The 22500-nt window shown below is 48.0% G+C and overlaps 5 protein-coding genes across 10 annotated transcripts in view; 1 reads left to right on the forward strand and 4 right to left on the reverse strand.

Moving 5' to 3' along the window:
* The window catches only part of LOC311029389 (transcription factor HES-5-like), an 8310-nt gene extending 3264 nt beyond the window's left edge, over nucleotides 1-5046 (reverse strand). For 2 of the 4 annotated variants that reach the window (XM_084034513.1, XM_084034511.1), the window contains exons 1-2: nucleotides 4906-5046; nucleotides 463-572 (exon numbers count right to left, since the gene is read on the reverse strand). The gene's annotated coding sequence lies outside the window, so the exon portion shown is untranslated. Of the gene's footprint in view, nucleotides 1-462; nucleotides 573-695; nucleotides 931-4905 lie in introns of those variants that run through there. The other 2 variants (XM_084034514.1, XM_084034512.1) reach the window with 1 other exon arrangement.
* The window catches only part of mkrn2 (makorin, ring finger protein, 2), a 294103-nt gene that overhangs the window by 16359 nt on the left and 255244 nt on the right, over nucleotides 1-22500 (reverse strand). The gene's annotated exons all lie outside the window — the stretch shown is intronic.
* Nucleotides 4685-5381, forward strand: LOC311027300 (achaete-scute homolog 5-like; the record flags this gene model as incomplete). Its single annotated transcript, XM_084031259.1, has 2 exons — nucleotides 4685-4735; nucleotides 4831-5381. The coding sequence occupies 2 exons, from the start codon at nucleotides 4685-4687 to the stop codon at nucleotides 5311-5313; spliced, it is 534 nt and encodes a 177-aa protein (XP_083887385.1). The 3' UTR covers nucleotides 5314-5381.
* On the reverse strand, nucleotides 6122-14050 carry ppp1r15b (protein phosphatase 1, regulatory subunit 15B). Its single transcript, XM_084034355.1, has 2 exons — nucleotides 11368-14050; nucleotides 6122-9676 (listed from the first exon to the last, which is right to left on the reverse strand). The coding sequence occupies exons 1-2, from the start codon at nucleotides 13306-13308 to the stop codon at nucleotides 9464-9466; spliced, it is 2154 nt and encodes a 717-aa protein (XP_083890481.1). The 5' UTR covers nucleotides 13309-14050; the 3' UTR covers nucleotides 6122-9463.
* pik3c2b (phosphatidylinositol-4-phosphate 3-kinase, catalytic subunit type 2 beta) overlaps nucleotides 15904-22500 on the reverse strand; it is a 32879-nt gene continuing 26282 nt past the window's right edge. Inside the window, exons 30-34 of one of the 3 annotated variants that reach the window (XR_014598521.1) lie at nucleotides 21738-21813; nucleotides 20922-21028; nucleotides 20637-20765; nucleotides 18395-18932; nucleotides 15904-18355 (exon numbers count right to left, since the gene is read on the reverse strand). Coding sequence is in view for 2 of the 3 variants with exons in the window: in XM_084030469.1 (XP_083886595.1) it covers nucleotides 18741-18932; nucleotides 20637-20765; nucleotides 20922-21028; nucleotides 21738-21813 (504 nt within the window). In the remaining variant the exon portion in view is untranslated. Of the gene's footprint in view, nucleotides 18933-20636; nucleotides 20766-20921; nucleotides 21029-21737; nucleotides 21814-22500 lie in introns of all 3 variants that reach the window. The other 2 variants (XM_084030470.1, XM_084030469.1) reach the window with 2 other exon arrangements.

Raw genomic sequence — 22500 nt, forward strand, 5'->3', positions numbered from 1 at the left:
CACCTGACCTCGCACCTGACCTTCCACCTGACCTCCCACCTGACCTTCCACCTGACCTTCCACCTGACCGCCCACCTGAACTCCCACCTGACCTCCCACCTGACCTCCCACCTGAACTCCCACCTGAACTCCCACCTGACCGCCCACCTGACCTCGCACCTGACCTCCCACCTGACCTTCCACCTGACCTCCCACCTGACCTCCCACCTGACCTCCCACCTGACCTCCCACCTGACCTCGCACCTGACCGCCCACCTGACCTCCCACCTGACCTTCCACCTGACCGCCCACCTGACCTCCCACCTGACCTCGCACCTGAACTCCCACCTGACCTCCCACCTGACCGCCCAGCTTACCTCGTCCTCGTTGTTCCTCATCAATATCTAACGCTCCATCGTTGAACTTAGAATCTGATGTTTTACACCCGGGACGCGACGCGGCGGTTTTGTTCCGTCTCCTTACCTGGCGTCCTGTCACACACCTGGAGGGGCGGAGCCTCGGGGAGGAAAGCCAGGTAAAGCTTCAGCGTTTCATCCTGCAGCTGCAGACGGGAGGAAACGCAGCAGCAGCATCTGAAGGTAAGACGACACTTTGTTTCACACATTCGTCTTGATATTCATGTAGATACAGCTTCAGCCGTGGCTTTAATCCTCATTCATGTTGTATTTTATAATAAGTGTGGTACATTTACTCACATAATGTACTTCAGGAAAGGTTTGAGGTACTTGTACCCTACTTGAGTACTTCCATTGTCTGCTACTTAATAGTTCCTCTCCACATCGTCTCAGAAGGAAATACTTTACTACGTTTATCCACCAGCTTTAGTTACTTTGAACATTTGGATTTAGTTTTTAACGATGATGTATTATTGTTATTGATTAAACTGCCAGCCGTCTATCAGTAATCACACCAGTGAACTCAGCAGCGGGATGAAGCTGCACTGAGGGCCGTGGTGTGTTCAGGGGGCCGTGGTGTGTTCAGGGGGCCGTGGTATGTTCAGGGGGAAGTGGTGTGTTCAGGGGGAAGTGGTGTGTTCAGGGGGAAGTGGTGTGTTCAGGGGTCCGTGGTGTGTTCAGGGGTCCGTGTTGTGTTTACAGGTGTGTGGTGTGTTCAGGGGTCCGTGGTGTGTTTACAGGTGTGTGGTGTGTTCAGGGGTCCGTGGTGTGTTCAGGGGTCCGTGGTGTGTTTACAGGTGTGTGGTGTGTTCAGGGGTCCGTGTTGTGTTTACAGGTCTGTGGTGTGTTCAGGGGTCCGTGGTGTGTTCAGGGGTCCGTGTTGTGTTTACAGGTGTGTGGTGTGTTCAGGGGTCCGTGGTGTGTTTACAGGTGTGTGGTGTGTTCAGGGGTCCGTGGTGTGTTCAGGGGTCCGTGGTGTGTTTACAGGTCTGTGGTGTGTTCAGGGGTCCGTGGTGTGTTCAGGGGTCCGTGTTGTGTTTTCAGGTGTGTGGTGTGTTCAGGGGTCCGTGGTGTGTTCAGGGGTCCGTGGTGTGTTCAGGGGTCCGTGTTGTGTTTACAGGTGTGTGGTGTGTTCAGGGGTCCGTGGTGTGTTTACAGGTGTGTGGTGTGTTCAGGGGTCCGTGGTGTGTTCAGGGGTCCGTGGTGTGTTTACAGGTGTGTGGTGTGTTCAGGGGTCCGTGTTGTGTTTACAGGTCTGTGGTGTGTTCAGGGGTCCGTGGTGTGTTCAGGGGTCCGTGTTGTGTTTACAGGTGTGTGGTGTGTTCAGGGGTCTGTGGTGTGTTCAGGGGTCCGTGGTGTGTTTACAGGTCTGTGGTGTGTTCAGGGGTCCGTGGTGTGTTCAGGGGTCCGTGTTGTGTTTACAGGTGTGTGGTGTGTTCAGGGGTCCGTGGTGTGTTTACAGGTGTGTGGTGTGTTCAGGGGTCCGTGGTGTGTTCAGGGGTCCGTGGTGTGTTTACAGGTGTGTGGTGTGTTCAGGGGTCCGTGTTGTGTTTACAGGTCTGTGGTGTGTTCAGGGGTCCGTGTTGTGTTTACAGGTGTGTGGTGTGTTCAGGGTCCGTGGTGTGTTCAGGGGTCCGTGGTGTGTTTACAGGTGTGTGGTGTGTTCAGGGGTCCGTGGTGTGTTCAGGGGTCCGTGGTGTGTTTACAGGTCTGTGGTGTGTTCAGGGGTCCGTGGTGTGTTCAGGGGTCCGTGTTGTGTTTACAGGTGTGTGGTGTGTTCAGGGGTCCGTGGTGTGTTCAGGGGTCCGTGTGGTGTTTACAGGTCTGTGGTGTGTTCAGGGGTCCGTGGTGTGTTCAGGGGTCCGTGTTGTGTTTACAGGTCTGTGGTGTGTTCAGGGGTCCGTGGTGTGTTCAGAGGTCCGTGTTGTGTTTACAGGTGTGTGGTGTGTTTACAGGTGTGTGGTGTGTTCAGGGGTCCGTGTGTGTCCAGGGGTCCGTGTTGTGTTTACAGGTGTGTGGTGTGTTCAGGGGTCCGTGGTGTGTTCAGGGGTCCGTGTTGTGTTTACAGGTCTGTGGTGTGTTCAGGGGTCTGTGGTGTGTTCAGGGGTCCGTGTTGTGTTTACAGGTGTGTGGTGTTTTCACAGGTGCGTGGTGTGTTCAGGGGGCCGTGGTGTGTTCAGGGGGGCCGTGGTGTGTTCAGGGGGCCGGGTGTGTTCAGGGGGCCGGGTGTGTTCAGGGTCCGTGGTGTGTTTACAGGTCTGTGGTGTGTTCAGGGGTCCGTGGGCTGTTCAGGGGGAAGTGGTGTGTTCAGGGGGAAGTGGTGTGTTCAGGGGGAAGTGGTGTGTTCAGGGGTCCGTGGTGTGTTCAGGGGTCCGTGTTGTGTTTACAGGTGTGTGGTGTGTTCAGGGGTCCGTGGTGTGTTTACAGGTGTGTGGTGTGTTCAGGGGTCCGTGGTGTGTTCAGGGGTCCGTGGTGTGTTTACAGGTGTGTGGTGTGTTCAGGGGTCCGTGTTGTGTTTACAAGTCTGTGGTGTGTTCAGGGGTCCGTGGTGTGTTCAGGGGTCCGTGTTGTGTTTACAGGTGTGTGTGGTGTGTTCAGGGGTCCGTGGTGTGTTCAGGGGTCCGTGGTGTGTTTACAGGTGTGTGGTGTGTTCAGGGGTCCGTGGTGTGTTCAGGGGTCCGTGGTGTGTTTACAGGTCTGTGGTGTGTTTACAGGTCTGTGGTGTGTTCAGGGGTCCGTGGTGTGTTCAGGGGTCCGTGTTGTGTTTACAGGTCTGTGGTGTGTTCAGGGGTCCGTGGTGTGTTCAGGGGTCCGTGTTGTGTTTACAGGTGTGTGGTGTGTTCAGGGGTCCGTGGTGTGTTCAGGGGTCCGTGGTGTGTTCAGGGGTCCGTGTTGTGTTTACAGGTCTGTGGTGTGTTCAGGGGTCCGTGGTGTGTTCAGGGGTCCGTGTTGTGTTTACAGGTGTGTGGTGTGTTTACAGGTGTGTGGTGTGTTCAGGGGTCCGTGTGTGTTTACAGGTCTGTGGTGTTTTCACAGGCGCGTGGTGTGTTCAGGGGGCCGTGGTGTGTTCAGGGGGGCCGTGGTGTGTTCAGGGGGCCGGGTGTGTTCAGGGGGCCGGGTGTGTTCAGGGTCCGTGGTGTGTTTACAGGTCTGTGGTGTGTTCAGGGGTCCGTGGGCTGTTCAGGGGTCCGTGTTGTGTTTACAGGTGTGTGGTGTTTTCACAGGTGCGTGGTGTGTTCAGGGGTCCGTGGTGTGTTCAGGGGTCCGTGTTGTGTTTACAGGTGTGTGGTGTGTTCAGGGGTCCGTGGTGTGTTCAGGGGTCCGGGTTGATGTTTACAGGTGTGTGGTGTGTTCAGGGGTCTGTGGTGTGTCCAGGGGTCCGTGGTGTGTTCAGGGGTCCGTGGTGTGTTTACAGGTCTGTGGTGTGTTCAGGGGTCTGTGGTGTGTTCAGGGGTCCGTGTTGTGTTTACAGGTGTGTGGTGTTTTCAGGGGTCCGTGTGTGTCCAGGGGTCCGTGTTGTGTTTACAGGTGTGTGGTGTGTTCAGGGGTCCGTGGTGTGTTCAGGGGTCCGTGTGTGTCCAGGGGTCCGTGTTGTGTTTACAGGTGTGTGGTGTGTTCAGGGGTCCGTGATGTGTTCAGGGGTCCGTGTTGTGTTTACAGGTCTGTGGTGTGTTCAGGGGTCTGTGGTGTGTTCAGGGGTCCGTGTTGTGTTTACAGGTGTGTGGTGTTTTCACAGGCGCGTGGTGTGTTCAGGGGGCCGTGGTGTGTTCAGGGGGGCCGTGGTGTTTTCAGGGGGCCGGGTGTGTTCAGGGGGCCGGGTGTGTTCAGGGTCCGTGGTGTGTTTACAGGTCTGTGGTGTGTTCAGGGGTCCGTGGGCTGTTCAGGGGTCCGTGTTGTGTTTACAGGTGTGTGGTGTGTTCACAGGTGCGTGGTGTGTCCAGGGGTCCGTGGTGTGTTCAGGGGTCCGTGTTGTGTTTACAGGTGTGTGGTGTGTTCAGGGGTCCGTGGTGTGTTCAGGGGTCCGGGTTGATGTTTACAGGTGTGTGGTGTGTTCAGGGGTCTGTGGTGTGTCCAGGGGTCCGTGGTGTGTTCAGGGGTCCGTGGTGTGTTTACAGGTCTGTGGTGTGTTCAGGGGTCTGTGGTGTGTTCAGGGGTCCGTGGTGTGTTTACAGGTCTGTGGTGTGTTCAGGGGTCTGTGGTGTGTTCAGGGGTCTGTGGTGTGTTTACAGGTCTGTGGTGTGTTCAGGGGTCCGTGTGTGTTCAGGGGTCCGTGGTGTGTTCAGGGGGCCATGCGTGTTCAGGGGGCCGTGCGTGTTCAGGGGTCCGTGGTGTGTTTTCAGGTGTGTGGTGTGTTTACAGGTCTGTGGTGTGATCAGGGGTCCGTGGTGTGTTTACAGGTGTGTGGTGTGTTTACAGGTCTGTGGTGTGTTCACAGGTGCGTGGTGTGTTCAGGGGTCAGCAGGTCTGTGCAGGTCACATGATGAGCTCCACCTTCCCCCCATCGTCTTACCTGAGGTTGTCGCCCCGTGCTGCTCCAGGTGAGGGCTGCAGCATGTCCCAGATGTCGGGCCCCGTGCCGCTCCTCCTCTACCCCTCCGGCATGGCCCCTCTGAGGGGCTCCGGCCCCGGGCTGCTGCCCTGCCTGGCCTCCTTCCACCACCACGGACACTTCCGTGTGTTCGAGTGTCCGTTGGAGCCGGCGTTCATCCAGAAGAGGAACGAGCGTGAGCGGCAGCGGGTGCGCTGTGTGAACCAGGGCTACGCCGCGCTGAGGGACCACCTGCCGGGTCACGGCGCCGACAAGCGGCTCAGCAAGGTGGAGACGCTGAGGGCCGCCATCAGGTACATCAAGTACCTGCAGGGCCTGGTGGACCTGGAGGAGGACCGGACCGTGGAGGGGGGTCTGATGGAGGACTGAGAACACCACCTGCAACTTCCTGTTTGACTTGAACTGGGGCAGGACTACCTGAAGACGTCGACGTGGCCTCTGTGGAAGTGGATCAGAAGGAACGTTAATAATAATAATAATAATAATAATAATGATGATGATGATTCTTTTGTATCCATTCATGTTAGAGATGAAGACAGAAGAAACATCATGTCTTACTACTTTATTTACATCTTCCAGAGCTTTCAGTGTTTCTGATGAATAGAAATAAATAATAAAGACTGAAGATGATTCTTTACATGCAGCATGTGAGACAATAGGAATTAATCAACTGAACATCGTTTGCCATTGCCAGATATTAAAAACAGGCAGCAGGAACGATCTCTGTAATAACATTAACACTGTGTTTTTGCCACGTTCACCATTTAAATCATGTTTTTTAATTGAAAAAGAAAAACTGTAAAGTTGATGCTAGAGGAAGCTTTACTCTAAAAGTTGAGAGAAAGTCAGAGGCTCACCAGTTCTTCTGGTTCATCCAGAGGGGAGCATGAACCATGTTATGCTGCTGAAAGACTAAACACCAAGGAGCAGTGACACCCGTGGGTGGGGTTGGGACTGAAGCAGCCGTTTACCTGTGTGCAGTAACTCTGCTGTCCTGTAGGTGTCAGCAGCTCCCCGTTGGATGAACAGCTCCCCCTGGTGGATGAACTGCAGCCCCATCAATCTGTTGGGGGAAAAACATCTTCCACACATTGTTTTTCAAAGGTCTTGATTCAGTTTGTGTTGGAACCTGAACGACAGACGCGTCCAGAGGAAGAAAAACCAAAAGAACCCAGAGTGATCATTAAATATTGATTTAATAGTCATATTCACTTTGAGGAAATGAAGCAGAACGAGTTACCCACCAAACAAAGCATTAGAAAAATAAAAGCATCGTTTTTCCGACACTGAAATAACACCAAAGATTCATCATGTTGTTCGCTCTCGGACTTCTTGGACGAACTTCCCGTCTTTAATTATAATTCTATTAATAATACGTCACGACAACATCAGCCGACAGAAACACAACACCGATCGGTCCGCTTCCTCCTGTGGAGACGTGATCTCTGTGCAACATGCAGACGATGATGAAGCTTCTCCTTGGGTTAAATAGTGACAATTAGAATGTAATTGTTCAATTTAACTGGTAGTTTCTCTCTTCATCAGTCAGCTGACTATCTGCCACATTTCCATTATGTTAATAACGAGATCATGAAAATGAACAGTTTCAGTCTCCAGTTAAAGATTTTCATTTAAACTGTCCGTTTATATATCATCAATCAGGTGACACGGTGGCGATGGAGCTTTGCAATACAGTTTTGTGAGCTGGTTGCCGCGGCGACGTGCTGCTAATACAAACCCAATGTCTCCCACTGCTGCACAATAAATGCAACCGTCTTCAAAACAAGACGGCGGCTAATTTGGGCTTTTCTTGGACAGCGGAGCAGCGTGAACAATGATAATCATAACAATAATAATAATGTTAGATCAGTGGCAGCCGGGCATTTTAGGTTTGTGGGTTTTAAACCTGAAAATATAAAAGAAAATGCCAACTTTCAACTAGTTTCACTGCATTTGACATTTTCATTTGGTGTCCCCACATACTAATAATGGTATTTCTGCATCTGCTGCACATTAAATTCAATGTAATTCATTTGTAATGAACGTGCATGGCCTAAGTGCTCACTTAAACTATCATATAAAGTGTGTAAACCTGAAGGCCAAGCAGTGGTTTCTGTTCACGGCTGCATCAAACTTAAGATACGATGCAAACATCACCATGTAAATCTAATGTTGTAATTTCTAAAAAGACTGATTTAGATTCTGAGTTTTACTCAACTGAATCTTTCATAAGAGTTTCTTTATTAACAAACTTGATTTGAACTTCCATGACATTTTGTTTCTTCTTTAAATCTTCTGTGAAGCAGATTCAGTTGACATGATGAAGAACCACACGGCTGAACCTTTAATTAAACACATCATTCAGTTGGACGTTTAAATGAGAATAACGGCATATTGATCATCAATACTTCTGATAACATTAAATGATCATTTAGATGGTTTTAGAATGTTTGGATGAGTTTTCTTTGTATTACAAGATGAAATATTAAACTCTTTTCACCCTTCAAACTTACCGAGACTCCTGTTTGTCAGCTGATTCATTAATACCACTGATTGATATACTGATGAGAGGCAGAAACACTATGTATTGATTAAGGGCGGATACTGCGAGAGCATGTGGAGGAACAGTTTCTGAATTAATGAGATTAATTCATGCAAAGCAATCCGGGTCCAAACGTCTCCTCCTCCTCCAGTCACTCACACACGAGCGTCGTCTTTGGCTTGAAAGATAAAAACTAAAAGCTTATATAGAAACACTCAACACCTGAATGGTTCTGTGCAGACGAGTCCAGCTGCAGTCGGACCGCCGGTGATCATCGACTCACATCCAAGTCACAGAAAGAAGCTGCTGAAAACATGAAATGAGCTGAAATCATTAGAATCATGTAAAATCAATATTTAAATGTCTCCGATAGACGTTTCTCAGATGTGGATAAGTGCTGTTCTTCTTCCGTCTGCAACCCTCTGTCGAGTAATCAATCCTTCTGATCTGCTCTGAAAGACCAACTAAACGGGTCGTCAGCTTCCATAATCGATTAAAGGACATATTATTATCAATAATCTGGTGCCGATGGGATGAAACCCTTTGAACAGACGTTTGCTGAAAGGTCTCCTGCAGCTCGTTTCTGTGTCTCTGATCATCAGCACCGAGAGTGAAACTGAAAACGGGACGCTGACATGAACAAACTGAGAACAGCTGCAGATACTCAACGAGGACGCCGTCCAACCAAAGCACAGTGATGATGTCAGTATTTGACCAAAGCAGTCAGTGAGGACGTGGCTCTGACTCAGGTTTCTGTCCAAAAGAGAGGACGTCAGTCAGTCAAGAGTCCCTCTGTCCGTCCATCTGTCCTCATATCTCACTGCTTTTCATTTCCTCAGTATGAAACGTGTTCAACTACAGGGGTCGCCCTCAGAGGACAGACTGATGGTCCTCAGGCATCCTGGACGTAGAGGACAGACCGATGGTCCTCAGGCGTAGAGGACAGATCGATGGTCCTCAGGCGTCCAGGACGTAGAGGACAGACCGATGGTCCTCAGGCGTCCAGGACGTAGAGGACAGACCGATGGTCCTCAGGCGTAGAGGACAGATCGATGGTCCTCAGGCGTAGAGGACAGATCGATGGTCCTCAGGCGTCCAGGACGTAGAGGACAGACCGATGGTCCTCAGGCGTCCAGGACGTAGAGGACAGACCGATGGTCCTCAGGCGTAGAGGACAGATCGATGGTCCTCAGGCGTCCAGGACGTAGAGGACAGACCGATGGTCCTCAGGCGTCCAGGACGTAGAGGACAGACCGATGGTCCTCAGGCGTAGAGGACAGATCGATGGTCCTCAGGCGTCCAGGACGTAGAGGACAGACCGATGGTCCTCAGGCGTAGAGGACAGATCGATGGTCCTCAGGCGTCCAGGACGTAGAGGACAGATCGATGGTCCTCAGGCGTCCAGGACGTAGAGGACAGACCGATGGTCCTCAGGCGTAGGGGACAGACCGATGGTCCTCAGGCGTAGAGGACAGACCGATGGTCCTCAGGCGTAGAGGACAGACCGATGGTCCTCAGGCGTCCAGGACGTAGAGGACAGACCGATGGTCCTCAGGCGTAGAGGACAGATCGATGGTCCTCAGGCGTAGAGGACAGACCGATGGTCCTCAGGCGTAGAGGACAGATCGATGGTCCTCAGGCGTAGAGGACAGATCGATGGTCCTCAGGCGTCCAGGACGTAGAGGACAGACCGATGGTCCTCAGGCCTTCAGGACGTAGAGGACAGACCGATGGTCCTCAGGCGTAGAGGACAGACCGATGATCCTCATGCGTCCAGGACGTAGAAGACAGACCGATGGTCCTCAGGCCTTCAGGACGTAGAGGACAGACCGATGATCCTCAGGCCTTCAGGCGTAGAGGACAGATCGATGGTCCTCAGGCGTAGAGGACAGACCGATGGTCCTCAGGCGTCCAGGACGTAGAGGACAGACCGATGGTCCTCAGGCCTTCAGGACGTAGAGGACAGACCGATGGTCCTCAGGCGTAGAGGGCGGTGGCGAGGCGGCGGTACACCTGGCGGCGGTGCTGTGGCTGCAGGCAGTAGGCGATGCTCTGCTCCACCTCCTGGCAGCGTCGCAGGAATCGGCAACGGTCCCGGGCCAGTTCCTCCCAGGGGCCACGCCGATCCTCCTCCTCCTCCTCCTCACCACAGCTGGCAAAGAACTCCTCCACGTCGTCACGGAAACGAACCTGACAGGAAGAAGAAAAAGTGTCCAGTTCATTCCTGTATCTCAGTTTAGAATCTAGTTTTTATCGGACCTGAACTTTGAGAATAAAACAGCAAAAATATATAGATATATATATATATTTTTTTTTATAAAATCAAAAACGTAAGAAAGACCTGGGTCATAAGTGAATAAATATTTGAATTTAAGCCATTTAAATCAATGACAGTTGCTGCAGTTTTCATTTGGGCCACAGGGGGGCGACATAGCTTCAGTCAGTTCTGTGTGTAACAGTTCTGTTAGTGTAAACCGATGTACATTATGAACAGGGGACGTGCTGGAGTTGTATTTATTTATTTGACTTTATGTTTGAGCTGCTCTGTGATCTGAATACCTGATCTGTGCTCACCATTTCAGACCAGCAGGTCTTAAAACCAGACTGATCTCAGTTCAGTTTTATTATGAAACCATTCAAACAGAAAGGTGTCATACTGAAACTGAAACTTTACCTGAATATAACTTTATATTCACTACATTTATCTGACAACTTACTTTGCTGGCTCCAAATATATATATACACCTAATAAAAGATGATACATTATTATAGTTATAGAAATGATAGAAACGACCCAGACGTATATTAAGTTATTAAGATGAGCTCCACATTAAAGTGATGAACATGTTAAAACCATCAATAATTATAATCAATATAAAACATATTTCTGATGAGTACTTTTATTATGTTGATTCTCATACTTGTGTTATTTTTACTGAAGTCAAATTTGGGATGCATTACTTTTACTTCCTTACTTTTACCATGAGTATTACAACTGTTAACCTGACTCTGCACAAACAGGTTCAGGGTGTTGGTGCAGGGCTCAGTGCTGATTGGCTGTTTAGAGCGTTTGAAAAACACACACACACACACACACACACACAGGTTTTTTTTAACCGTTTGAAATATCAGAAAAAAATAAAATAAAATAGTTTTGTTTCCCTGAACTTGTGTGGAGGAATAAACTTGGTAACAGCGTAGTTTTGACTCCTCAACACCAGACCACCAACGCTCACCGCTGGTTTTGGCTGAAACTCTCCAGGAACCAAAACAAGTCTGCTTGGCAACCTGACGATCTACGAGAACATGGAGCTCGTCAAGAAAGAGTTTCACTTTTAGGTTTTAATATGGGACTCTGAGGGACCCAGAGGGACTCAGGGACTCTGAAGGACCCTGAGGGACTCGGGGACCCTGAGGGACTCTGAGGGGGACCCAGAGTCATGATGACAAAGTGATCTGAGTTTCAGTTTGATTCAACATGTGTCATCATGTTCTGTTGTGCAGTAAAACGAGTCGCTCTAAATCCAGAAACCTGTTCAAATCTGTTAAACATCACAATCTGTCTCCTATTATAGTTTTAATACAGACAGTTTATAAAAAGATATTTTTGTTCAGGAATGTTTTGCTGACAAGTAAAAAAAAGATGATGAAGATCTATGAGATCACAGGTTAATAATAAGTAAACTGGCAAGTAAGCAAGTATTCTGATAATCAATTCATATTTCAAAATCATGTATCAAATAGTATTTTGTGTCAATTTGTCCATGCTCCATGTTTTCCTTGTTTTAGACTAACTTTTTTTCTGATGTTTGAAGGTTTTTTAATCAGTATATGCAAGTTTTCCTGACATTAACATTCTGTGAACAATCAAAGAAACTGACCTTTTTGGCCACGATGCAGCTCTTTGTGGTGGAGGAGGCGGAGGAGGGTTCAGAGAAACCACTGTCCAGCCTCTCCTCAGCCTCCTCCTTCCTGTACTCGGGTGGAGATGCTGGGTTATGGAAGAGGGGGCGAGAGGGAGGCTGGGAAGCCTTTTTAGTCCTGGTCCTGGCCCTGGGCCCTGCCTCGATGGGCTCTCGAGTCCTAAGCGGGGCCTGAAAGTTAAAGGGGCTGTAGGGGTCCGAGGAGCAGCTGAAGGAGCTCCAAAGGCGGAGGCTGTCAGCTTCCTCGGCCTCGCTGGCTGAGGTGGAGTCATCCCAGGTGTCAGTCCCAGATGGAGGGGAGGAGGAGCTGATGGGAGGGGAGGCTGCCAGGGGGGAGAGAGGCAGCGGGGCGAGGTCAGGGGAGGAGGCAGGGTCAGAATGGGTGGAGGACAGAGGCGTGGGGGTGGGGATGGTCCTGGCCGGGGTGCTGATGGTGTGCAGCCGAGCGGTGAAGTTTCTTGGGTTGTACGGGTCCACGCTTTGGCACAGTGAGCTCCACAGGCGCTCGGCCTCGGAGTCTTCCTCGCTGTCCGAAGCTTCATCATCGTCCTCATGGTCGTCACTGTTCGAGTCGGACAGCTCAGACGAGCCCTCGCTGTTAAAGCCATCATCATCATCGTCATCATCGTCGTCACTGGACTCACCGCCTGACTGGCTGCTGTCATCCTCGTCACTGCAAGGGCAGCCCATGATGAAGGCAATGGCTTTATTCTGACACTGGGGGGAACTGAGCACGGGGGACTCGGCGGACTGGCCCTCATTAAGGGCTACTTCCTGCTCTTCCTCCTCTTCCTTTCCCTCCTCAGAAGTCTCTTCCTCCATCTCTGACTTGCTGGCGGCACCACCTTCCATCAGGTCAGCCTCCTGTTGTGGCGGCGCCTCACTCGGGGCTTTCACATCACTCAGGTGGCACTTGTGGAAGTGTCCCTCCTCCAGACTGGAGTAACCATTGTCCTGATCAGGGGTCAGAAGTGCTGCCTCACCTCCTGAACTGCCCAGGTGGTTACTGATGCTGAGCCGCTGGTGGCCTGTCGTGGCCCCCGCGGTGTTCTGGACTTTGTGGAGGCCTCCGGTGTTAGCCGGCTCCTCTTTGAGGTCAGTGGGTCCAGTGTTTTCTCTCGGCGTCCACCCCCTTCCGCCGCTTTGGACAAACACGTCGGTTGTTGTGGGTGCTTTTGTTTCTGCCACAGGTTGCTGTGGACAAAGCCAGCCTGTGACGGGGGCTTCCTCAGCCCAGGTCACATCTGACAACAGGCCTTTATGTGAGCTCTCCTCGCTGGCCCAGAAGCTGCCCCACCACGTCCTGCTTTTACCCCCGTTGTTTCTTACTGGGACCCCGGCCGGCTGCCAGTCCTTCCCCCCTGTGGGTTTTATTTCCTGAGATGATGCTGAGCTCAACAGAACATGACTGAAAAAAGTCCTCACAGAAGACGCATATCCAATCTGAGTGTGCTGGTAGAGATTTAAGTCCAGTTCTTCTGCGCCTTGAATGCCCAGGTCCCGCAGAGAGTCGGCGGTCAGCCACGGTAACGCGCCGCCGCTCGGCTCCAGCAGGCCGGCGGCTGCGTCGTGCTGACACCGCAGGTAGGTCAGGTGGGGAGCCGGGTCCTGCGTCTGAGGCAGCATGTCGTCCAGCTGTCTTAAAAACTCGCTTTCCTCTTCGACGAAGCTGGTCTTAAAACCCCCATTGAGCCACCCGCCTCCCGTGTCGGACCGGGCCGGGGCAAGGAGCCGCCCCGGGAGATATCTCTGCAGAAACGCCATCGCGGGCCTGGACAGCAGGCCGATCCACGAGCTTTCCTGGCTGTCCAGGCCGGGAGAGGCGCCTCCCCGCCCGGCAGAGGAGGACGACTTCTGCCCGCCGGATAAATGTCCCTCACCGCTCATACTTTTGAACATCTTCAACTCAAACAGCAAAATATAAATTATTTGACTTAAACTAACCCGAGAAACAGATGATTTTCTCAGTTCAGCCGATAATGTGACAGCTGTCAAACTTTTGGGGGCTGCAGCGGCTCCGGTCCGGGTCAGCAGGAGCAGCTACCATCCATTTATCACAGTGTTTATTTTTAGTGAAACATCGTCTTTTACACCGACTGGCACAGACACCGACCAGCGCAGCGGGAGGGAACCGGGGGGATAACGTCCGTGACAGCGGCGCGCTCCGCGGCGTTGACGCTGCTTTGAGAGTGGTGGTTGGACTTCTTCCTGGTGGAGAACTTCGTGAAGACGGGAACGGAAAACACGGTGGATAAATCCCGGCGCGTGGACGATGGAAGAGCCATGTTCTCTGTTTTTAAAACTAAAAAAAGAAAGAACGAAAGAAGGCGGCTGGAGGTTTGCTGCGGCTTTCAACGGCAGCCGGCGATGCTAGCGGGCTAGCTTAGCGGGAGCAGCTAACTAGCTTAGCGCTGGTAGTGAACCGGAGCTAACTTCGAAATATTCGATAACAAAATCCAACAGTTCTTTAGCGCCGTTGTCCCGTTTAGTTTGTCTCCTTCGGGTGTTAATAGTATCCCAACGTCCCCGAGTAAAAGTAGGGTTTTAACGGCCGCGTCGCTTCCGTGTGTCGGTGAGTCGTCGTCCTCCGGTGAGAGATTTCATCAGAAAGTTCAGGGACCGTCAACAACGCGTCGTCCTCCTGCTGGCGGGGAGCGGCCAGGGAGCGTCGCGCTGTTACCGCGGGGGAGGGGGGAGCGCGCTCCCTTTTTTTTAAAAATGTATTTACATATTCAGTTTACAGATTATGTCAAACATTAAAGGAGAAATCCGGTCATTTTTGACCCCATTTCCGTTGTCCTCAGGGTCATCCCGACTTATTAGAAGCAAAAAACCCGACAAAAATTGACGTTGCCCTAGCCCGAGATCTGTACCTGCCTGGCAGCCTTCCAGACTCGCTCCAATGCTAACCCATTGGGGCACGTTATATCTGCCTTCCTGTGCCTCAGAAAACAATTCCAAGACCTATGCAACACAGGTTGGGTCCGTACGAGACACCACGGCGCTCGTTTAGCTCAAATAGTGTTGCAAAACGACATAAATATGTGTGTTTTAGCATGAAGTTACTCACCTCAAATCACCTCGTAGACATTAGCAGTAGACAGCCGAGCGCCTGTCGTCCCTCCCAGTCACCGCAGAAACGAAAATGTTTTCCTCGTAGTTTTGATTTTGTATCCATAAAGAAACGACCGAGCAGTGCAGTCGTCATGTCCATAATAAATCCATGAAGATGTTACGTCCATATGTATGACTGTTACAACATAGCAACGATAGCTTTTACAAAATACATTCCTGAGATCTCAGATAAGGTAGTATAATCATAATAAATAAAACAAATTAAATAAATAAATATCTGTATCTAATACAGTATAATTATGTCAACATAAATGTACGGTATGTAATAATCTTTGCAGTCTTAAGTTTCATTAATTGCCAGAGAGTACATCAAATATCTTTTCATAGTTATCTAAAAATTGTATATTCTTTTTATTTTTAACCAGGGCTAGGGATTTATATAGTGAGTTAAATTCAATCAAAAAATGAGGAAAGGTTGGCTTGGAGGTTGAAAACTTTTGCTTATGAATAAAATATTTTCCCAACAAAATGAAAAAATTAACCAAATATTGAAGACACTTGTTCTTCTTATTTTCATAGTAACAGATGACATCTTTTAGGGAAAGACAGTACGACATGTTAACATGTGTGAAGACATGAGAACCCAAGTCTGACCAAAATGTCATTGTGACATTACATTAAAAAAACAAATGGTTTAAAGTTTCATCAGCATGTCCGCAAAAAACACAAGAGCTGTCCACATCCATGAATTTCGGGAGCGCGCTCCCGCACCACGTGCACACCGCCGCTGTTACGTAAGGAAGAAACCGAAGTCTGCTGCACGTGTTTATCAGCTGTGAGCCTCCCACGCAGACTGCTGCCTTATCTGGACCGCCGCGGCCCTGAAATAGTCTCTGTGGAGGAAATGTAATGTATTTAATCTGACCTGCTTATGTTTCTGTTTAAATGACAAATATCCAGACACCATACAGGTGACAACACGTCTATTAATTTAAAAAGCAACACCACAGATGAAAGGTGGATTTCAGTCCAAAAAACGAATTAAAATTAATTTAAACAAATGAATGATAAAATAAAAATAATTTAAAACTGGAAAATGTCACTTTTCAGAGAAGTCAGTTGCTCAATTTTTCACCGTGTAGCTGCAGTGGAGGGAGTACTCAGATCCTCTAATACTACTAAAATGATAAGGTGACATCTCAAATAAAAGAGAAAGAAGGAAGCATGTGAAGGAAAGAGGAGGGAGGAGGTGGAAGGAGAAAGGAAGAGAAGGATGAAAGGGAGGTGAAAGAAGGGAGGTGGAGAAGGAGGAAGAAGGGAGGAGAAAGAAGCAGATTTTCAAAGGGAGGGAAAAAAAAGAAAAGTGAAGGAAAGAAAAAATATCGATGAAAGAAGAAACGCTTCAATACAAACTCAACCTTCTTTTTCAATTCAAGTTTATTTTGTAGTGCAAATAATAGAAAACATGTTCCAAAATGAAATGAACACATGAATGAGGAGAGCGTCACGCTGCAGTGGGACATCCAATCACATGTTCATGAGTCTGTCCAATCAGATCCAGCTCACTGACTTACATTCTGTCCTGTAGTCTTCATCGCCTTCATCACATCGACGGGCTTCACCAAACTCCACTCTTTAACAAAGAGTCACACGTGATCCACGTCTCTCAGTGAGTCAGGCGCCCTTTGAATATTTAGTGATGAACTGAAGTTATAATTCACACCGTTAAAAAAAATCACTAATCTAAATATATCTTTCACATTCACACCAGCTGTATTTTACTCTGTGTTTTGAAGAAGGGCCAAAGAAAGGGCAAACTAACGGTTTCATTAAGCTGTGAGATTATTTTCTAGATTCATCTTCTGGCTATAAAACGTCACAAAAGAGTGGAAAAATGTCCATCAGTTTCTCAAAGTCGTTGTTTTTTCCTTCCAAAATCAAAAACATTCAGTTTAATCCGATACAAAACTGAGAAAGGAAAACAATCTCCATATTCGAGATGCTGAGAACAGCACTTTCTTGTTATTTTTACACAAACAATTATTTAATGATTAATAGATTATCAAAATAGTTGCCGATTTTTTCCGATCGACTAATTGATTAGTCGTCTCCATTTTGAAGACACAGACTCTTAACGAGCGCTGCTCACTCATCACAGGATGATCGGCAGGTCCGATGCCATCAATGTGTCAACACACACTTTAATTAGAACTGAAGAACTACGGGAGGCCATCAGGGTCAAAAACAACACACAGCCCTCTTTGAATGGGACTCCATCATATTCATATTCACACACAATGTCCCGTCATCGTCGTCCGGGTGTGATGTCATGGGTCTGTGATGTCATGGGTCTGCGATGTCATGGGTCTGCGATGTCATGGGTCTGCGATGTCATGGGTCTGCGATGTCATGGGTCTGCGATGTCATGGGTCTGCGATGTCATGGGTCTGCGATGTCATGGGTCTGCGATGTGAGACTCTCTCACACGGATCAGTTTTCGTGCCACGTGGAGTGAATGAGGTGAATACACAAAAGGTATTCCGTATTTAACATCTTATAAACCCACATGAGCCTCCTGGATTTGCACCCAAGTCCTCTGTTTTTATCTGGTTTGAAATATAAAATAAAACACGACTCCAAATCACCAAGATAGCGGTTCACACAGGACTGATATGATCACATGACCTCTGAGGAACGGCGGCTTCATTCACCTCAAATGTCCTCAAATTCCAAACTGCTCCCCCACCTGTACAACATCCCAGGGGCTCTAGGAATGAGAAACAGACGGTCGGTGCTGAAAGGCAGACAGGATCTCGCTCATCGTGCACCACAGTCAGAAAATCAACCATCCTCACTAGAAAAATATCTATTAGGACCTGGATGTCGATGCCCACATCAACGTCAGACTTCCTCTACGACGAACACGACTTTGGGTGGTTTGATTTTGTCAGAACGTGAAAAGCTGAAAATCAAATAGTCTGTGGAATTCTTGAACGCAGCTTTTTTTTTTTAAAAGTCCCGGAAAGAGAAACAACATTTTCTCTGATATAATTCAGTGTCTCATGGTTTCTGCAGAATGTCATAAAAAAAGGAAAAAGTGTTGAAAATGGGAACCGACTTCATGAAATGTTCCTCCTACATCTGTTCACTGATAAATGTCTTTCACAATTTTCCCAGCATGCACCTGTGTGCACGCTGACTGAAAGCTACGATCATGATTAAAATTATTATTATATTAATTTCTTCTCATCTTTCATCGACTCGTTCAAACATGGTTTTTAAACCAAACTGATCCTGATCAGAATGGATCCACATCGAGACCAGGACCAGGACCGGGGGATGATGGGTGGGCCCCCTCATGGTGCGTTCACAACACGCACAAAGCACAGTTCTCTGATTGACACGTTTACACACAGTCATTTGTATTTATGTCTAGATGACCTTATTTGGAGTGTTGATGGAGCAGCTACAATGTTAGCGTAGCCTAGCACCATCAACCAGACTCCATTCAGAAAGCCAGCGTTTTAACAGTAGTTATCTTGTGGTCTTGCAGACAGACCTAACAAAGCATGACTCAGCACTTTTTACTGATCACCATCATGATGGAGTTATTTCAGCATCCTTTTCATCTGGTTATTGATATTAAATCACAGATCAATACTTGATTCTGGGTAGATTATTCTACAATGATTAGCCTCTGGATGATGTTATGAACGGACACAACGGCGTTCGGTTTTCTGACGGATCTCGACGACATCTTCAGAGCAGCAATATTATTTTGGCGTTGTGGAGTTAAGCCCCTCCTCCACCTTAATAATGTGAATAAACAGAAAAGATCTCCTGGTCGATGCGACTCGCGGGAGAACCGTTGCTTTGCAGAGTCTGAACGTGTCTTTACTTGCATTAATACAAATATTCTAACGATGTCTGTTCAATCTGAAGTTAGTTAGTTAGTTTAACTTATTACTTTTAATGATTCATTGTGCATTGTGTTAGAAATCATAACAGCCGACATTTTAAACGTAAGGACCTGATCATTCTGAAATTATTATTGTTATAAAAGTCCAGATGACTTCATGCTAAACTGAGTTAAACTGCAGCTTAAACCTTAGTCTCCCTCTCACACAGAGGGAGGATCAGCCACAAGGCTTTTACTTTGAAAGGGCTTCCCTTTTTGTTTTTTCTTCTTCTGTCCTCCTGAGGAGAACTGGTTCTCTTCATCCCTTTGAATCCAACGCATCCTGGTTTCCTGTCCATCAGTGGGCGGAGTCTGAGCCGGCAGCACCCAGCTGGTGCCAGTCCACCCAGTGCTGACCCGGGACCAGCCTCTTCAGGGGGATAAAGGTCTCTCCCAGCAGGGTGTTCTCCCAGAAAGCCCCGTCGCCGAGAACCCGCAGGTGGATCACCCTCTGGTCCAGGTCCCCCCGAGGGATCCGCTCATACACCAGCTGGAGGGTCGCAATAATGAGAATAATATGAATAACCATAATAATAATACTAATGCAATAATACTAGGGGTGTGAATCTTTGGCTTCACAGCGATTCGATTTGATTAACGATACAGTAGTTGGCGATTCGCTTCAAGGACGATTTTTTTTTTTTTTTTTTTAACGATTCGATTCGATTCTAGAAACCACGATTCGATTCAGTAACTTGTAACCAAAATTCTATATCCATGAAATAAACATGCAAAATGCGAGTGAGACTATCTGTATTCTTCTGAAAGGTGAAAAAATAACATATTTATTCTATAAAAGTAGTCCTGCATAATATTTTATGCTGAATACAAAAATGTAATTAAACATTGCTCAGTTATTTTTAACATTATTCAATAGACTACATGCTGGCAGGAGAGAGTGTCTTAAACGTATTAAAACATTAATCATAAGTAAGAATCACGATTCATCCCATTAAACACATTTATATCGATTATTGGTGAAGCCAAAACGATTCATTCTTTTTTTTTTTATACTTGTATTTTTTATTAGTTTTATGTCATAAATAAACAAGAGAACAACACAGTACATTCAACTAAGAGACACAGCCAGGCAGTTGGTACCGTCTAGACCAGGGATGCCAGGGTGAAATTGGACAGGGGGCCAGATTATTTTCAAGTGAGACCTCAGGGGGCCGGATTACACTTTGGGACTGAAAAGGCCAAACATTGACTCAACACATGGATAGGTAGGCTGTTTGAAATTATTCATGAAGGCCTACACATCAAAAAGAAATTGCATTGGCACCAAAATAGCCTCACAATGAGGCCTAAATGACATACATTACAAAGGAGGATGATTGACAGGCGCTCTCCTTCATACAATCACACTTCATGGCTGCACCTGATTGGACGATCGCTTTCACAGCTGTCCTGTCTGCTCCTGGATTTCAAACCGACCAACATGGCGGCTCGTTTGGAAACGTTCTCTTATTTTACAACAATAGTTCACCGAAACGTGTTTCTGAAAGCATTTTAGGAGAGAAATAAGCTATGCAGTTGCTGAATCTGTCTTTATTTTAGATCGACAACATTCAGTTTAATAGATTTTAGAGATCTTGCGGGAGGCAGCGGCGCACCGTCTCTCCACACTCGCCGTGAGTCGAATGCATTGCAGGGCATACCGTAAATCCTTTAATATAGCCTCAGCCAAAATCTTCACGACGCGAACCTGACAATGAATGGGAAGGGTGGAAATAACGCTGCCTGTCGACACTTGCCCCGGCCAATGTGACTGGCCGGTGATAGAATACAGGCCAGTATTAGAGCATTTACGGTATATATTTTTAAAAAAAATAGATAAAATAATAATTTAAAAAAATATTCTCCCCTTATCACCCGCGGGCCGGATGTGCCGTACAGTCGGGCCGGGTCCGGGCCGCGGGCCATAACCCTGGCATCCCTGGCATCCCTGGTCTAGGGCAATCAACATAGAATGTTCAGACAGGAGGTGCCTTTCAGCAACACTCTGTCCACACATTATGTGCCTGTTGGAAAGCATCTGGGGTAATACTCCATCAACAGAGTAATTGTAAGACCAGAAATAAATAAATCATTTAAGGTGGGGGTTCATCCCATTTTCCATCTTGCATAGTAAAAGTCTCTTTTTAATCTGAGTAGGAAGGTCAGTGTGTGTGTGTGTGTGTGTGTGTGTTACCATCTCGTTGTAGGTGGGGTTACAGGTGCGTCGGGCCGCCTTGGTCTTCCTCTTGCTGGTCTTCTGGGGGTCTGGGAGGAGGTAGAGCTTCACATAGGGGTCCGGGTCTGTGCCATCCTGCAGGGGCTGCTGCACACACACACACACACACACACACACACACACACACACACACACACACACACACACACACACACACACACACACACACACACAAAACAAAACAAATGAGAGAACAGTTACCTAGCAACAAGTCTGAATAAACACACACACACACAGACTGACCAGGCCTCGGATGTGCATCACCATGATGAAGAGTTTATCATTCTTGTAGGAGATCGACAGTTTGACCTCGCCGAGCTCTTTGCCTGCAGGAGGAGACCAGGACAGCTCTGCAACACACACACACACACAGACACACACAGACACACACACACACACACACACACAGACAGACACACACACACACACACACACACACAGACACACACACACACACACACACACACACACACACACACACACACACACAGACACACACACACACACACACACACACACACACACACACAGACACACACAGACACACACACAGACACACACAGACACACACACACACACACACACACACACACAGACACACACACAGACACACACACAGACACACACACACACACACACACACACAGACACACACACACACACACACACAGACACACACACACACACACAGACACACACACACACACACACACACACACACACACACACACAGACACACACACAGACACACACAGACACACACACACACACACACACACACACAGACACACACACACACACACACACACACACACACACACACACACACAGACACACACACACACACACACACAGACACACACACACACAGACACACACACACACACACACACACACACACACACACACACACACACACACACACACACACACAGAAAATGAGAGGGCAGACCAGTTGAACTTTAACTGTATTTTCCTGACTAACGTTCCTTCTTTCTGACCCGGGGTCAGATTCAGGGCCAGGACCCCCGGACCCGGGTCCAGGACCCCGGCTCGTACCTGCTGGTTTGCTGGTGGTGGTTCCTGGACTCTCGTCTCGGGGGAGCGGGTGGAAGAACGTGTAGACGAGGTCGCACTGAAACACACACGTTAGATTCCTGGTTAGAAATGTGTTTTAGGAAACAAACCCAAGTTTATTATTGTCTTTATTCATGAACATCTTTATTCTTCACTCTGAACTTTCACTCTTCGTTTTAAAGTCTGAAAGACTGGTGCTTTTATTGATTGGATTGGTTTCATTTACGTTTTCTGCTTTGCACCAAAACAAAAAGTCTTGGTGATAAACCCTCATGAATAATAATTATGAATTAATTACTCTGTAATATAAGTTATAATTATTAAACAATTACAGGCCCAAGACATTTTAATAACACGTTTTATAATCGGAACCAGTTTTATTCTCTGACCCTGAAGGAACTCATCAGCTGAAGAAGAAACCTGCTTCTGTTAGTGACTTAAAATTTAAAATGAAAATAACGCAACAGATTTAACCCCTAATATAATAAAATGATAATAACTTCATATGTAGTAAGAGTGTGAGAGAGCAGACGGAGAGAAACGCCTTCAAGTGCCAAGTTTCTAAAACTGGAACGACCTGATATAGCACACACACACACACACACACACACACACACACACACACACACACACACACACACACACACACACACACACACACACACACACACACACACACACACACACACACACACACACACACACACACACACACACACACACACACACACACACACACACACAC

Source organism: Eutrigla gurnardus (genome assembly GCF_963514095.1).
Source record: "Eutrigla gurnardus genome assembly, chromosome: 2".
In the NCBI taxonomy this organism is placed as follows: Eukaryota; Metazoa; Chordata; class Actinopteri; order Perciformes; family Triglidae; genus Eutrigla; species Eutrigla gurnardus.

Excerpts from the sequence above, each read along its gene's own strand:
- ppp1r15b (XM_084034355.1), bottom strand. The coding sequence starts at position 13,308 with ATGTTCAAAAGTATGAGCGGTGAGGGACATTTATCCGGCGGGCAGAAG. Across the intron at positions 9,677-11,367 it reads GCTGCATCGTGGCCAAAAAG|GTTCGTTTCCGTGACGACGT; the intron begins GTCAGTTTCTTT and ends TCTTCCTGTCAG.